General features: G+C 44.0%; 1 protein-coding gene and 1 pseudogene across 3 annotated transcripts; both read right to left on the bottom strand.

Moving 5' to 3' along the window:
- Positions 1–2,133: 2,133 nt before the first annotated feature.
- LOC123154535 (BTB/POZ and MATH domain-containing protein 1-like) lies at positions 2,134–3,489 on the bottom strand (annotated as a pseudogene).
- A 996-nt stretch (positions 3,490–4,485) lies between these two features.
- On the bottom strand, positions 4,486–15,788 carry LOC123149150 (uncharacterized). 3 transcript variants are annotated; one of them, XM_044568682.1, is made up of 20 exons: positions 14,824–15,788; positions 13,383–13,488; positions 12,840–13,252; positions 12,594–12,737; positions 10,425–12,518; positions 10,225–10,341; positions 9,875–10,057; positions 9,724–9,786; positions 9,142–9,213; positions 8,792–9,061; positions 7,603–7,722; positions 7,070–7,129; positions 6,749–6,789; positions 6,477–6,554; positions 6,308–6,392; positions 5,986–6,043; positions 5,808–5,914; positions 5,641–5,688; positions 5,351–5,434; positions 4,486–5,178 (listed from the first exon to the last, which is right to left on the bottom strand). In XM_044568682.1, exons 1-20 carry the CDS (start codon positions 15,697–15,699, stop codon positions 4,732–4,734), a joined length of 5,466 nt encoding a protein of 1,821 aa, XP_044424617.1. In that variant the 5' UTR covers positions 15,700–15,788; the 3' UTR covers positions 4,486–4,731. The 3 variants fall into 3 exon arrangements, 1 of the variants encoding a protein (XP_044424617.1); XR_006474421.1 differs by lacking the exon at positions 13,383–13,488 and having other exon boundaries at positions 4,486–5,398; positions 5,523–5,652; positions 5,808–6,043; positions 12,840–13,310; positions 14,824–15,784; XR_006474420.1 differs by lacking the exon at positions 13,383–13,488 and having other exon boundaries at positions 4,486–5,434; positions 5,523–5,652; positions 5,808–6,043; positions 12,840–13,310; positions 14,824–15,783.
- Positions 15,789–16,524: the final 736 nt, after the last annotated feature.

Here is a 16,524-nt window from a genome sequence, read left to right as displayed (position 1 = left end):
CTTAAAGGGGTTAATCGGGACAAAGAACACGAGAGAGTTTTATACTAGTTCGGCCCCTTACGATGAAGGTAAAAGCCTACGTCTAGTTGGGATTGGTATTGCTGGGGTTTCGATCACCAAGAGGCTCAACTCGCCGGCTTGGTTATCGACTTGTTGTTTCTTGCCCTAAGCCGCCACCGGGTCGTCCCCTTATATACATGGGTTGACGCCTGGTGGCCTACAGAGTCCCGGCCGGCTCATAATCGTGTCTGGCTCGGTGACTTCCTTTACATGCCTTTCTTTACATACGGTGGTTCATAATATCGGGCCTTAAACCGTCTTTAGGCCTTTGGGCCTTCTATAAGACTTAATAAACTATAATATTGAATGCTTACTGGGCTTCTTGTGTAACCCGCCATTGGGGCTGACCCGGCCCCTCCTGGGCGGGTCATAACTGATAGTAATATCCCCAACAACTATCAAGTGAAGGTTTTTCCAGATGTCATTCCAAAATTTTATGACAAGGGGCTCATAAAACTCCCCGTATGGAGGCTGAAAGACACACCAGGATTCTGTGGCCGTAGGTGAGAAAACTATACCGACGCCTAAGAGAACACTGGTACTTCGCATTTGTATTAGATACCATATCCGATACTCATTCTTTCCCGATATGTCTTCGATACCTCTGAAGCTCTAGTAGTGTCGGTGGTGGGCTCCTTTCCCCGGTGCTCCCGCTCCCCTTTCCCCCACTATCCCGTAGAATTCTATCTAATGGATGGCTCATGATTTACTTCTCTTCCTCCCTTTCTCTCTAACTGAACTTTTATGTTTGGTGAATTGTCGCTACCCTTTGGCTGTTGGTTCTTGCTTTTGTTGGAATCATGGATAAGAAGATAGAGGATAATGGACTGCACTGACTAAACATATGCTAATTGGCTTGATGCTTAATTGATAACTTTTTTTTCAAAAGTAGTCAAATGTATCCCCGTATTGGCTCTTTTCAGAAATGGCATATTTATCGCCCTAATACATATACATGTATCCATATCGGTGCAATCTAGACCGGCACACTTCAAATCATCCTCGACTCTTAACAGCACCGAAACAGATGCATCTAACCAGACCTTGCACATTGGTTATCACTGCGTGCCACTGATAAGCATACCAAGAGCAAGATAACAAATACTCCCTCTATTCCAAAATACTTGCCGTGGTTTTAGTTCAAATTAGTAGTTCGTAAAATATCTGGTTCGATGTGGCTGCAAGCGAGAAAATCATGCCAGCGAACTCTGAATCATCTTTGACTCTGTAGTATCACTGAATAGAAGGTTCTTGCCCCCTGCATCCTGCACACTGCTCACGTATATCACCTGGTGGCAGTGATAAGCATAAAAGAAGATGGACACCAAATCATGGGCCATTTAGAATAAATTACACCACACTGAAAGCAGTAGGATGCATTCATGCATAACAGGCACAACCAGAAACTAACCTACCCGAGCTTCGATTCGCTGTTAAGACATGACACAAGTTTAACTAGAAAAGCACAGACAGAGACCACACATCATTGAAATTTAGACCTCTAGTAGCACTTAACTATGAATCAGTTCTTTCTCCCACGCGCCGACTCGGAAGTCAAAGTCATAAAGCAGAAAAAATAATATTCAGGCAACAGCAACCATGAGAGACTGCAGCACTTATAAAAAAATGGTTCAGAACCAGCTGTGAGTTGTTCCACAAGGAATTTTAAACATCCTATTTCAGTAACACTTACTCCCTCCATTCCTAAATATTTGTCTTTTTAGAGATTTCAAATGGACTACTACATGCGGATGTATATAGACATATTTTAGAGTGTAGATTCACTCATTTTGCTCTGTATGTAGTCACTTGTTGAAATCTCTAGAAAGACAAATATTTAGGAACGGAGGGAGTATATTCTTGCTACTTAAGGAATTTTAAATATCCTACTTCAGTAACAGTGAATTGTTCCACAAGAACTAAAATTTCTTCCACTATTAATTATGAATTATCATTAACACTTTAATTACCAATTTTCGTGGAATAGAAATTTAGTGCCCGTGCTGGAGCACTAAATTAAATCACAATGAAGGGGTTACTGAAAGCAGTAGGTTGTGCATTACATGAGTCATAGAAACACAAGTTACTACTACTTGCATAAACAGAGACTACTATTGTATCACCTAGTGGCAGTAATAACCATACAAGGAGATAGATACTAAATCACAGCAGGTTGCACATAAACAAGTCAGGGGAACATAAGCTACTATAATACATTCATCCATAACAGGCACAACCAGAGACTAACCTACCCGAGATGTAAGGCAACTAGACAAGCACAAAGAGAGACTACCCATCACTGAAATTTGGACCTCTGATAGCACTGAACTATGCATCAGCTCTTTATCCGACGCGCAGGCTCGACTTGAGAAGGTCAGCCAACACCGAAGGGCAGCTTGCCGCCAGGTACTTGTACCCCTCCGTTGCCAACACAGCATCAAGAACCTCACGATTTCTAATGATGAACTGGACGCACTTCGCCTTGAGCCGTGGACAGTTGTGCTGCTCGGCAAGAGCCAGAGACGTCGCTGCAGTGTCGACATTGATGCCATCAGAGAGCTTGCCTTCGCAGATCAGCTTGAGCCTGTCCAGCCCGTATCTGTCAGCAGCTGCAAGCAAGTGCTGGGCTAACATTGTCACCTCCTCACCCTTCTCGTCGAATTCAGCCACAGTGTCAGTGTAGATGTAGTGAAGCAGGGCCTTGAACACCGCAGCCTCCATGTCCTTGATCACCACACTCTGTGAGCATTTCTCCTTCATGTCTCCAAAGAACTGAGCCATGAAAACCGGAGACCTCGCGGCCAGTATGCTCTTATGCGCGGCAAAGGACTCGCCGGACACGAGGAACGTGACGTCTGCCCCGGCCTCGCTCTGCAGGAGTAGAGCCAGGTGCCGGCCCAAGTTTGAGGATGGCACCGGCACTTGTTCGACAGGGTCCGTCACCGTATCACCGTCACCGTATCAGGCAGCTCCTTAAGAACCTCAATGCTGCATTCCATTGTGAAGGAATCGCCCCGGAGAAACGCCGACGCCGCCAGCGCGCGCCGCCCGACGACCGCCGCCTTGGTCGAGCATTCCTGGGGGCGACTGAACACCTTTGAGATGCTGATTTCATTGGACGGTTTGATTTCATTGGACGGTTTGAATATCCCTCTCGGGTCGACCAGCCTATGGCCGCCCTCACGCTGCCCCTGCGGGGCTTGCTGAGGAAGGCCACCTCCAACACCACGTACGCGCCGCCGCCGGCGGCGGCAGAGCTGGTCATCGCGGGGTAGACGCGGACCTCCCACTCGTACCTGTCGAAGGTCCACCTAGATCTGACGCAGTCGTCGTGGTCCATGCTCTCGGTCAGGCTGAAGCCGTCGATCTTGAGCAGCCGCACCGAGCGCGCGACGGCGGTGAAGTTTATGCAGGTGTTCTCCATGGCATTTCTGGGTGGAGACGAACGCGTGTGAGGAGGATTCAGTAGGCAACGAGAAAGGCGTGAGGGCAGAGGGCGCGAAGGGCGGCTCACCGGCGCTGCTGGAGGCTGGATATGAGGACCGGCGTCGGCGAGGCGGACCGACTGGTCTGCGGGCGTCCGCTGTGGCGGATCTGGCCGGATTTGGGGGAGGCCGACGAGCCGGACCCGCGTTTGGCTGGTGGAGGTTGGCGGCGCCGGGGAGGAGAAGGTGGAGGTGGTGAGTGAGGAGGATTCCGACTGGACTGCCAAAATTGACGGTGGGAGACTGATTGGGCAAAGCTCACCAAACGGGCCAGCCCGGCACGGCCCGCAAAGGCACGGTTAGTAAACAAGCTGTGCCTTGCCGGCCGGCATGCTGCAGTCTCGAGCCCAGGCACGGCCCGACTGCTATTCGGGCCGGCACGGGGGCACAACAGGCACGCTAGTTGTTACCTTGAAAAAATGTCTGAAGTTTATGAAAAGCAAAAAATGTCGTTGTTTTTATGTGGACATTCTCTTTTCTTCATACAGAATTGTTTTTTTATGCTAAAACTTTGACGTCAGGTCGAACATTTGTTATGGCAATTTGTGTTGGCGTGAGCCGTAAGAGAATAAAAAACTAAAAGAAAAATAAAAATAAAAACTAAAAGAATAAAAGAATAAAAAACATGAATAAAAATGTGAAAAATAAAAATAAAAAATAAAAAAGAATATTAAAACCAAAAGAGAGAACAAAGAAATAAAAAACTAAGAACTAAGCAATGCCTTGTAGAACATGCTCAAATAGAGGGAGCTTAGTATCTCAAAAGATTTTAAACCAAAGTGAGTTTAAGGGTTATTAATTTAAAATGGACATCTAACTGGTAACATCCACATTTGCAAAAAGAAAGAAAAATGGTGCAACATAATGCATTTTTATTGCTAGTGAATGAGAAATAAATTTGTGCACAAAAAGTGGCCTTGTTAGCCCATCACGAATGTCCTTTTGTCAAACAAAATGTGTATTACTTCAGAAGGAAGAAATGCAAAGTGTACATATCACATTAACATCTACTACATGTGTAATTTTTTCAAAGAATTCTTAGTTTTGAGAATAGCTTGTGACAGAGAAAGCAAAAAATCGATACTTGCACAAGAAAGAAAGCGCAAGAACATCACTACATCAGCGCAACAAATCAAGAACAAGCTAGTTTCAAATTTGTGTTGGAGTGAACTACAAAAGCGGTAACTTAAATCTGCTTCGCTACAAAAGCAGGAACCGAAGTGTGCTTCGCTACAAAAGCAGCAACTTGAATCTCATCAGCTGCAGGAAACAAGTCTGCCTTTATAAGACGAGCCAACGCCGTTAGCTGACCATGTTCCTCATGCCCTAAAGATTGCTCTGACTGTCTCTGAAGAGTAACTCGGCAATCCCATTGGCGAGTAACTGCAACGAAGAATCTGGTACTTGAGATCACGGCAGTAATCTTCGCAGTTACCCTCTTGGTGTGTTCAAGGAACAATCTTGCTGTCCCGGAGAAACGACGATCTGAAAATCGCTTTGCTACACCGGACACCACTTCCAGCATCAAGCCTTGTACCAGCTCCAAGTAGGAGTTGCTTCCTACTCTGTTTCCGAACACAAGTAGCCTCCTTCGTAGAATTTCTCCACTTCCTGTTCCACAAGCTGATGTTGACTGCCAAAAGCACAAAGAACTTGTTCCAGGATGTTCTGATTTTCCTTAGCATTTCCTAAGGTTCAGAGAACAGATGATTCAGGAAACATGTAGAGCCTCTGCTAGAGCTTATCCCGAGTGCTCCTCCGGATCTGGAGTTCTGTGCGGATCTGCTGTACTGCTCCTCAGTGACCTTATAGGTCTGGCAGCACACATCATTAGGCCAGTCCATTTCCGCATCCTTGGCAGCACATACCACCGGCACGAGGTTAAGGATCTATCGTTAATGGTATCAAGTGGATGAGATTTACATACTTACAAAGTGATTAGATATGCTCGTATTACAGAAGTGATAGGTGCTGTACCTTCTGTGTGCAGAGTGCAGCACCGTCTTGCTCTTGCATCCAATTCGGCCCAATACCTCAATCAACGGTCTCGGGTTCTAAGCAGCCAGAGGCAAGAGAAGGGCAGCTGGCATTGTACCTTCGAACAAGCCTGCACTAAATAGAAAACATGAATATGAACATTTTTCTATCAATGTTTTCACACCTACTAGCGCTAAAAACTCACAGGACTACTATTAAGATGTACAGCAGAAAAAAGAAAATAACCTAGAATTAAGACCAGCTTGGAAATTTATCTCTACTGACCTTCTTTTCCACCAGCTGCAGTAGTAACTCGGTGTCTAGAACACAAGCAGAGGCCATTCCAACCCAACAGTTCCTGTAGCTTGTGGACTCACAGGTTCTTTTCATTGCTACAACTCATTAGAATCAATACTTGGAATTATTTTCTTCAGTAGGCTAAATGATGATGAAGGCATGTTACATTCTGCAGTGAACTGCAGTAGCTCGTTCTCTAGAACTGCAAAAGCATCAGCAAAAGCCTGCCATGAAAAGCATCAGAAAATACCAGTAAGACTTATTGATCCGTGATTTGCCGGACGAATATTTATATCTTCAAAGGCCAAACAAAGAACGCATTAGTACTAGTACCATGCAAAGACTAAATTTCAATACCGGGATTCCCCAGTCAGATGAGTTACTATATAACAGAGCATAATAACAGAAAACGGCATTGCCACAAGTCCAAAACGCTCTAGATGCAAAAGATGGATTCAAGCAGTCCAGAAAAGATAATTTCAACCAACCTTGATGCATTGGTGGATCCGGAAACAATTCCGGCCCACATTGTTAGCAGGGCAAAGAGGGTCATCGATATGAATTGGATCAATGCTGCAAAATCCACAATATGAAAACTTAACATAGGCAGAAGGTGACAGACATAAACGATGTATTACTGAGATCGACTTTTATTACCTGTGCCCTCTTTCTCGGTTCAAATAAATTCCACTTCCTTGGATGGAAATACGCATATGGCGTGGATCAAACACATTCCTGTCATCCAGAATGTTTGAAAGCGGTTAGAAGTCAGATGCACCAATATATTGCTAATTTAGCTGTCCCAAAAGAGAAAACATACACTGGGCCCCTATAGTCATTCTAGCACACTTTACATGCTTTTCTACATCTGGTACTCATCTTTTCCCTTATGTTTTAAACAATAAAGTGTCCATACATAACTCACTTACCCAAAAAAATACAGGAAATCCATCAAAAGGCTCCCTAGATTCTGCCAAACACAAAACAGCAAAAATGTAGCGTTAGTGGCAGTTTACAATAAAAATATGAACTTGCTAAGAAGAGGGGCCAGAGATAAAATTTTATTTTTCCATTGGTACTACTGAAGTTTGAAACTCAAAGATGACCAAATATCTACATATATGTGAGCCAACCACTAAAATATAATATATGATACAGAAACAAATATCTCACAGAAACATGATAGAGTAACCAAGGAAAAAATAGTGTAGATTCTAAGTGAGCTATACTATTCAAGATGTGCAACTTACTTGGTTAATAGGCCGACCAAGATGATGTTCATGCTGAAGAAAACGAGTGATTAACAACACCTGCGAAGGATATTAAAAGATGAAGTTCTTTTCACAGGTCATCTCAAGAGTTAATGTCGTTACTAAATATAATATGCTAACATGAAATGTAAGCATCAAGTATGTTATCCAGAGATGAAAACATATAAGAAAATGTAAGTTAGCTCGGATACGTGCTTGTAATGCTGTTAGACATACATTAGCAGTCAATACGAGGACATATTATCTGACCGAAAAAAATTATCTGATTGGAAGGTTTAATCCAGACAAACCATCAAAAGTATAGAACATTCAACTGTGACCAACCCTGATAAAATTAACAAGAAAAATTCTTACTAAAATTAAGATATTTTAGTCATTATTATACTAACTCAGAAGCAATGATCTGGAGAGCGTGTAGGTGAACATAAAGAAATTATCCAGCGCAAACAAACTTTCAGAGTCATAAATCAACACAAAAAGAAATCACAGGAGTATTATGAAAAGCTACATACCAAACAGTAAGAGCTTAGACCACCCGAATATGGGTGGTCCAAACTACGATCTGCCAAAAACTTCTTCATGATTAAGGCAAGGGGTAAAGCCGCAGGAAATTGCTGAGTCAGCTCACCAACCTGTAGCCAGTTAAGAAAGAAGGTGAATAAGCATGGCAAACTTGGATCTCTAATTTTAGTCCCGAAAATTTTGTATTCGTGACTTTCAAGCACAATTTCATGGGCACCAAAGCATGTGGCAGTACCATGTAGTTAGATAGTTCCATGGTTCAACTAACCAAGCAGCTAGCTAGCTGACCATTCATGTGCATACAACACTTGCACTTGCACTTGAGAAAGAAACTAAGTGATTGTGGTGGTATTGAACGCTACATACTAAACAAATCCAAAACCTCATAAATGTTGCCTTCCAGCATCTCTTTTTCTTTAGTTGAACCATCACCATGGCATCATTAAAAACAGAAATCACACAAGAACCATCATTATCTCATCCTTAGGATCATTTGAGGCGACATGTATGTAAGCATAAAATGAGAAAACATTACTATTACCTCCGTACCAAAATATAAGACGTTTTGTAGGCTAGTTTAGCCTACAAAAAACATCTTATATTTTGATACGGAGGTAGTACTTTTTAATGAGAAAACATTAGTGCTCTCGAACATGTGACAACTGATAAGAACTAAGAGCAATGATGATAATTCGAACTGCCTACGATCGACATGATGCAACTTAAGTATGGCAATAAATTTGTGTGTAAATGGTATATACAATTTGAATTAAGATCATGCTTCACACACAGATTATTACAATACTGAACTGCAATATTACATAGAGCGGATACATAAGGCAATAATCTATGCCTACAAGAGACAGGTATCAACTAAGCATGTACTTATTCATACCCAATTACCCATTAAGCATTCCACCTTATAATATATTTGTATTTTTATTACATGATCATGTAATCCTCATGACTAACTGTTCAAAATATTCAGTGATACTTAGATACAGGTTGATTTTCTATTACAGTAAACTGAAGATAACGATACAAAACTACCAGACTGTGATCAAACATCTCAGAAACAAAACCTTTTCATGAAGGCTGACTTTAAAACCAACAAATAGAAACAAAGCAGAACATATTTTACTTAAAAATATTCTGTTTGATAGTAGCTTTTGATTTTACCAACTCAGTAGTCTGGAGTCCTGTGTGGGATGGTGATTTGAAACTTATATCAAGACGTATTGACCGCACAGCATCACAATCATCCTTATTCATTTTTGAGCCCGCAAGCGCGTTGCTGCCTTCTGAACTAGAATTGTCAGAACGAGGAGGGCTCCCTTGCTCCCCAAGCACATTGACTGAAATTTCTTGTGAGCTATCCAGAACAGAAGGGTACTCGTTGGACATATTTATGTCACAAGGTACTTGGGCTACAAGCATGATCACAGGTATCTGCAAATTTTTAATGATGAAGAATGAGGAAAATAAAAACTAGCTGGCAAACTAGCAAATTAAATGGGATTATGACTTACTGCTGTGTTTTCAATCGTTTTGAGGGAATCACTCCTAACCCAATCCTGATTTCCAAGGCACCTTGCCGCATGCTAAAGAAAAACAAAAAAGACCTGTGAAGATCAGCTTTATTTTTTCCTTTGGGCATAAAAGCATATAAAGATTTATGCATTGTAAGTAAGCATGGGCGTGCAGTTATGCACAAAGTATAGTAAGAGAATTATTGTTAATTAAATGTTGATTGCCAAAAGCCAGTAACGTACTATGACCCGCGAAGATATACAAACAAGTAGACAACTCAAAAATTAACTTATCCAGAACATATCTGTAGCAACTCACAAGGCATATAGCACCAAAAAACAGAAAGCATTTAATGCTTCGCTTATTTCCTATGTTAATTCTAACAAGAAACAGTGCCGTATATTGTTGCAGCAATGGTGAAACCATGAAAGGAGCTTAGTGTAAGAAAAAACACATAGATAAAACCAAGTGTTAACATCTCAATTTCTGTTTAGACAAATTTGATGTTCAAATCTGATAATAGGTCATTCACCTATTAAAGAATCCAGAGAGCGAAAAATCTATTAGCCGACATGCATTACCTGGAGGCATGTTTCCTTAATGCCATTGCGGCCTTCCAAAATTCCAGCTTCTTTAATAGGTTCCTGGAAACAGCTACAAATTTAGTTCCATGATGGCACAAAGACAACTGCATTTGTGTTACTATGTTGTGTTAATGGTCATGCAACTCACCAGATTTCGGACTGGGGGGAGAGAAACCACGAGATCTACATCACTAGTTGGAAGGGCCAAACCAGTGGCATTTGAGCCAAATAGATTTGTACGCGAGCGGGGCCAGAGGACTTGCAGGCACCGTGTGACCCTTTTGACAGCCCAATTTATATAGGGCTTCGTCACCAGATTTGCAGCAGCAACCTTGCAAGTATAATGAATAGCATCAACACCCATCAAAGAAGGAATTTCACGTGCACAAACTAAGGCACGGCATGCAATTACTAGGCATCAGAGTAACGATTAATGATTGATAGCGCACATTCATGAAAGTTGTGATGATGCAAAAGGCAGGAGGTAAGGGAGAATACCTGCTTACAGAATTGATCAATTTCTTCATGTAGAGCATTGTGCATCAAAGAAAGGGACGCCTTGTGAGGTGAACCATTTAACATATCAGGTGGCTGCAGAGGAACTGCAACATCTGGCTGCAAAAACATATGTCAGTAACGCATAAAAACTGCACAAAAAATACTTGTCAGTAATAGAAGAATGGAAATTACTTCCTTACATGTTGATCACGTGAAAGCTGTGAAATCTTAACAAGGTGGTCCTGCAAGACAGTATCCTCAATTGATTGTACCAGTGTACCAGTAGAGGTGCCTTTATTCACCCATGAAGGCCATACGACTTCAGGGCCATCCAAGCAAAACTGAGCCCTATTGAAAATTTTATCATCAGAAAACAAACTTCTCATCCCCCAATGCCGCGGGCTTGAACTGCCAGATCTAACAATTGGGAATCCACGTTTTCTTGACTCTCCAACAGGAGAAGGAGGAGGTGGCCGAGGCATGCGAGGAACACTAAGTAATACTGGTGATGGAGGTCTTCTTACAAGAGGTATATCCCTCCTGGTCGAAGACACACATGGGCTCCTGCGATCATGACCACCCCTAAAGTCAGATCTTGATAGCCTTCGTGATATATTAGAAACAACTATTGGCCGCAGCATTGCATATGGTAATGTATCTCCCTTTACTATTTCACTGGCACAAGATGGACTCTTTACAACCGAAGTACTCTTATCTTCAGGACTGTCTTGCATGGAAGATGGAGAATGTGAAGCTTCATTATTGATGTCATTCCCTGCCACTGAGTGACAAGCAGGCTGAGGAGAAGGATCAGAAGGTTCATTCTGGGAACAGAATGGGCTTGGGCTGGATGGTGGTGACGATGGACCAGTTGGATTATATGTTGATGATGGAATCCCAATAGCCAGATCATCGACAACTCGACTAACATCTGCCTCATGCCATGCCCAAGCACTGTCATCTGAACTAAGAGATGGTGGCCTAGAAAAGCCCGTTCCAGCATGTTCTGCAGGACTCCAATACATCACGCCTCCGCCAAAATATTGATTAATATCTCTTCCAGAAGTTGCGCGGCCATCTGATTCTTCTTCAGAAAACCAATAGCTTTCAGTATCATCCCCAACATCTGATGTGTTTCTTGGGTCACTATCGCTAAAATATTTCCTATCTTTTTCACTGCAAATGCCACCTCTCTGAATTAGTTGAGCAGGAAACCCAGGCCAAGCAGAAGACTGCATATGTGGGGCAAATACTGGATCATAACTTAAAGCAGCATTTTGAGTCAATTTACCATAACCTCTGAAAACAGGAGGCCAATCAAAACTTAAGGGCACTGACAGAGAAGATAACATTTGATTGCATCCAGCTTCAACTGGTGAGCTTCTCACCTGATGGTTGGCAGGAATGAAAGGTTGGTTAAATTGAGTAGGCCATCTGTAACCAACGTCAAGATGCAACCTGTCTGCTGCAGCAGGGCGCTGTTGCATTTCAGGTGATACAAAATGGGGTGCTACACTAGGCCACTCATATGACGTTCCTCCCAGTAGGTTCCGGTTGAATGCATAATATTCATCTACACCATTCTTCACTGCTGTACCATTGTCACTTATAGCACTTTGGAGAATGTTAGCAGGAATGACTGATGGTAAAAGTTTGTCGGTTGTCACAACAGAACTATGATCCACTTGTTTCTCGTATCCTTTACCAACACCAGGAGCAAGTCCATGCAAAGCTCCCTGTGTTATATCACAGCCAGTCTTATCCTGTGCAGATCTTACCAAGGAGTCAGCAGAGTTTCTACATGGATTACCAGATAAAACATTATCACTACTGGAAGGTGAACATAAAGATGGTTGGACCATGGATTCATTTAGACTAGTGTGTGATGGGCTCTGCTCATTCACACTAAAGTTGGAAGGTTTTTGTGCACTCTGACAACTCTCTGTGGTTACTGATGAGATAACCATAGAACATAAGGTATCTTCCAGTTTTCTGCTGCTTTTGATGCCTTTTTCTTCAGTTCCATCAAAGATACTTGAAGACTCAGAACAACCCACTGCTTCAGGGATGTCATTGCTGGATGTATTCACATGAGATGGGACACGCAGTGGGGCATCTACTGCTTCGGCAGATTTATGCAAGGCTTCTGTAGCAACATGAGCAACAGCTGTCTTCAGTTTGCCAGGTCCAGGGTTCTCAGCTCTTATAAGATCAGAGAGTTTTGCCTTCCCTTTACGTTTGTTTTTCTTTTTGTTACACTGATTATTGCAATCCGCCGACCTGATAGCTTGCTCCTAAAATATATAGTATGTGACTCGTAAGTCATGACTTAACAAACACAAAGTAGGATTGTGCTAAAGTATGCTTACCGCCTTTGGTATTGGTGCAATTTCTTTGCAAGGAGTTCCTTCAGAAGCGGGTCCAATAATAGTGCATCGAACAGATGGAGTCTGCTGGCTTGACTTTGACACAATCCTAGAATTTCGGGTTTCTGTGCTACTGCATCCATTGTCCTGGAAAAGAGTCCTTAAGTCAAATAAGCTAACTTGCTTGTTGAAGTATACAGCCCCGTACCAATAACAAACTATAGGAAGAAGGGCATGAATGAACTATACCTTGGACGACTTGGAAGACGCTGCTAGCTTTTTCGAGCTACTAGACTTCTTCTTTCCTTTTCGAGAACCTACACTTGTCTTTTCAACATTCTTTTTTGGATTATTTGATGCTCCATCCCCAATGAGCTCCAAATTTATACTTTCCGTCGACACCACCATGAGAAGTCTTCGTAATCTCATGAGTATATTGTCAGCAACAGTGCCAGCTGACATTAATGAAGTGAGAAAGATTGCATCACCGCCACAGAAAGTAATATTGCTCTTTAAACACACTATCTCCTGAAGCACTAGCAATCTTTTTAATTCTTTAGCAAAAGCAGGCTTCTTTTTACAAGACAGAATGCTTGCAACATCGCCGCAACCAGGTTGATTCTTTCTGAAAAATGACTGCCGTGTACTTCCATACAAACTGTCTGCAAGAAATGATCCAGAATCGCTAGAAGCAACATCTGATCCTTCAATCTCATTAGCCTGCAAACTTGAGCTATTAGTATGTGACTTAGATATAGTTGGCATAGCAACTTCCTCAGATTAACTGCACACCAATGACACCAACTTTAGTGATCCTCTTCCCAACATTAGCAATGTGTAAAACAAGAAGGTATGGGGTGGCAAAGAGCTGATTGTTCATGTACACCGTGTCAGCGGACTGGTCAACATAAGCAATTAGCATATTCAGGATAGCAATTTCTTCAGTCGGTATTTAAAAGAAACACTGAATCGGGTTTTTGATAAAAGGACGACCATTTTGTCAATCTGCATGTATCTGACTGCCCAAGAAAGACAGACAAATCAATACTGAAAATGAAAGTTTACACATAAGCTAGAGGAGAACTGTGGGTGGGACACACTAAATTGTCCAGGCCAAAAGTAACCTACTGGTGGTCAAACTATTGTGGAATCTATATTAAAAGCACTCGTACAAAGGATTTACGAAAAGCAAACCATTTGAGTCAACAAGGCCTCAAAGTTGTTTTCAATAAATGATTGGTTTGTGATCAGATCTTTGGTTTGTTCAACCTAGTAAGAACATGATAATCATCTCTGATGCATTGATTATGAAAGAGTGTATGGACTGTCTATGCTTGTAATTCAAATGAATGCACATTTTGGCAAGAGAAGTCAATATGTCATTTGCCAAATAGTTTAGTCATGTAAGTGCAGATATTTCACCAAAAGTTACTTCCACCCTCTAAACATACATTACATTAGCAGAACGTCTGATATGATCTTTCCAAAACAATATGTAAAGCATTAAGCGTCAGTATTTTTTATCTGACTAAATATATCAGTGAACTCACTCTTTTATCTTAAATAATAACATAATCTTCCAACCCATCCTCCACTAGAGCCTCCCAGACAGAATGCTACATAATTAAAATCATGGATCCAAGAGCAGTATATTTGTGCTGTTTAGCTTTTTCTGGAAGGCTTTTCTCAGAGCCTACTTTACTTAAAAGAGATGATTTTAAATATGATGACAATAAGTGAACAACATTCTAGGCATGCAATTCCCATCACTTCTTTACTTTTCCTCCTCAAGCACATTCAGCCAGCATTATCTCCTTTCTTGCACTACAGCAAAAACGACAACTAGCTACCCAAAATACATGGGTGCTGCCTCTACCGCCCCATAAAACGAAAATCAGACCTATTTAACTCACCTATACATTCTAATTAGATCAGACAAAAGTTTCAGCACAATAAACATAGTCATGTACAATAAGAAGCACAGCTCAAAAAAATGTACAATAAGAAGCAAATGTGTTACTGTCCGGGTTTGGTTTCACTAGAATAAAAAACATGCCAAAGAAACTAACAGACCAAAGTACAGCATTGTTCTGAAACTTTTGCACTTTGCATACACAAGCTATATATATAGTCTGAAATTAAATTGCATACAACTGAGACAAGCATGGACCATAGCACTCCACAGCCATGAACAAAGAAACATGTCGAAACGCAGAGCGAGAGGGCAAATTACCAGCGCCTTTGCACTCTTCCCGAAGAAGGCCCCAGTGATCCTTGCTCTGACCCGGGGCTCCAGCCGCATCCACCAGTCCACATACCCCTTCTCCCTCCAGAAGGCCGTCGACGCCAGCCCGGCCTTCTCCTTGACGCACCTCCCAACCCTCACCGCCTTCTTCCCACCGCCGGCGCCTCCCCCGGCCGCGGCCGCCGCCCACGACATCCGCAGCGCGATCTCGACCCAGTTGGCGACGAACTCCTCGATCACGTAGTACCCCTTGGCTTTCAGCCAGGGCAGCTCGGGGAACTCCTCGGACGCCAATGCGGCCAAATCCACCTCGCCGTCGCCTGCGCGGAGGAAGGCGCCGCCGGAGATCTCGTCCATGGCGGCGACGAAGGCGTCGAGGTCGGCGAGGAGGGGCTCGGCGAGCGTGATCGCATCGGGGCGGTGGGAGGCGGGGGTGGCGGTGAAGAGGAGCGCGCGGGCGAAGAGGAGCTCGTGCACGCGGGACGCGGCGGCGGCCCGGGCGAGCAGGCCCCGGGAGAGGCGCGAGAGGACGGTGGGGGAGGAGGGGTCGGTGGGGGCCGGGTCGGCGAGGACGAAGAAGGAGGAGTGGCCGCGGAGGCGGAGGCGGCGGAGCATGGAGAGGAGCGCGGCCGCGGCGGGCGGCGGCAGGAGGGCCGTGCAGGCCGCGGCCCGCGCCGGCGGCGGCAGCGCGGCCAGCCACCGCAGGATCGCGGCGCGCGGGGTGGGGGATGGGGATGGGGAGGGGGAGGGGGAGGGGCTGCTAGGGTTGGCGGCGTGGTAGAGGGAGAGGTGCGCGGTGAGGGCGTCGACGAGCTGCCGCGCGGTGCGCGGCGACGCGAGGGCGGCGGCGGAGGCGGCGGCCATGGTCGGTCGGAGCCGCGGGGTGTGTGTGTCCGTGTCTCGGTGGCCGGTCGGAACTCGGGAATGGGGAGGAGCCACCGCGCCGCACCGCTTGAGAATGTGTGTGTGATTTTTTTTCCTTTTCTCTTTTGGGTCCGATTCTGTTGTGCGGCGGCCATGTTTCTGTCGTGTTTGGTCCCAACCTGTGAGACAGGCAGGGCAGTGATGGTTCTTTGCCGGTTCTTCCTCTTGTGCAAAGCAAAAGTCAGAATTATGTGTGGTTTCATTTATTTGGTACGATTGCAGAGTGATTTTGTTGTTCGTCGAGGTTAGGGTTCTGAAAATTGCACGACGGACTTGGTGGAACACTACGGTAATCGAGGAGAATGGGAGGTAGCGTCCCTGCAATGTGATTTTGTTGTTCATCGAAGCTAGGGTTTTGAAAATTGCACAACGAACTTGGTGGAACACTATGGTAATCGAGGGGAATGGGAGGTAGCGTTCCCGTATCATGCGATTTGTGAGAGCGATAATGCCGATGAGGAAGACGATGGATGGTGCTGGTGAACGGCAATACCCTCCCTCTTCCTCAGAAATGATAATAGGCAAGTCTGAGGGGTGGGGGGAGGGTAAGTAAAAGTATGGTCACCGCTAACGGGTGATAGTATAAGGAGGATAAATTTAGAGGTCTTCGAAGGAGATGAAGAACGACGACACATGACTTGAAGGGGCAAGGACGAGAGGCAAAGGAGAGTAGGGCAAAGCTAGATCAGGAGTATAGAACCAATAAGGGGAAGATCCAGCGGACCACGTCAGAAGCAGGAGTTGAGATGATTTTCTTGAGGGATC

Source organism: Triticum aestivum, chromosome 7A (genome assembly GCF_018294505.1).
Source record: "Triticum aestivum cultivar Chinese Spring chromosome 7A, IWGSC CS RefSeq v2.1, whole genome shotgun sequence".
NCBI lineage: Eukaryota > Viridiplantae > Streptophyta > Magnoliopsida > Poales > Poaceae > Triticum > Triticum aestivum.
This window is presented reverse-complemented; position numbering and strand designations above follow the sequence as displayed.

Bases quoted from the DNA above. Each gene is read 5' to 3' on its own strand.
- LOC123149150 (XM_044568682.1), bottom strand. From the start codon at position 15,699: ATGGCCGCCGCCTCCGCCGCCGCCCTCGCGTCGCCGCGCACCGCGCGG. The intron at 6,555-6,748 runs GTAAGTGAGTTA...TCTGGATGACAG, and splicing joins GATTTCCTGTATTTTTTTGG to GAATGTGTTTGATCCACGCC. The intron at 5,689-5,807 runs GTCAGTAGAGAT...AAACATTGATAG, and splicing joins TGCAGCTGGTGGAAAAGAAG to AAAAATGTTCATATTCATGT.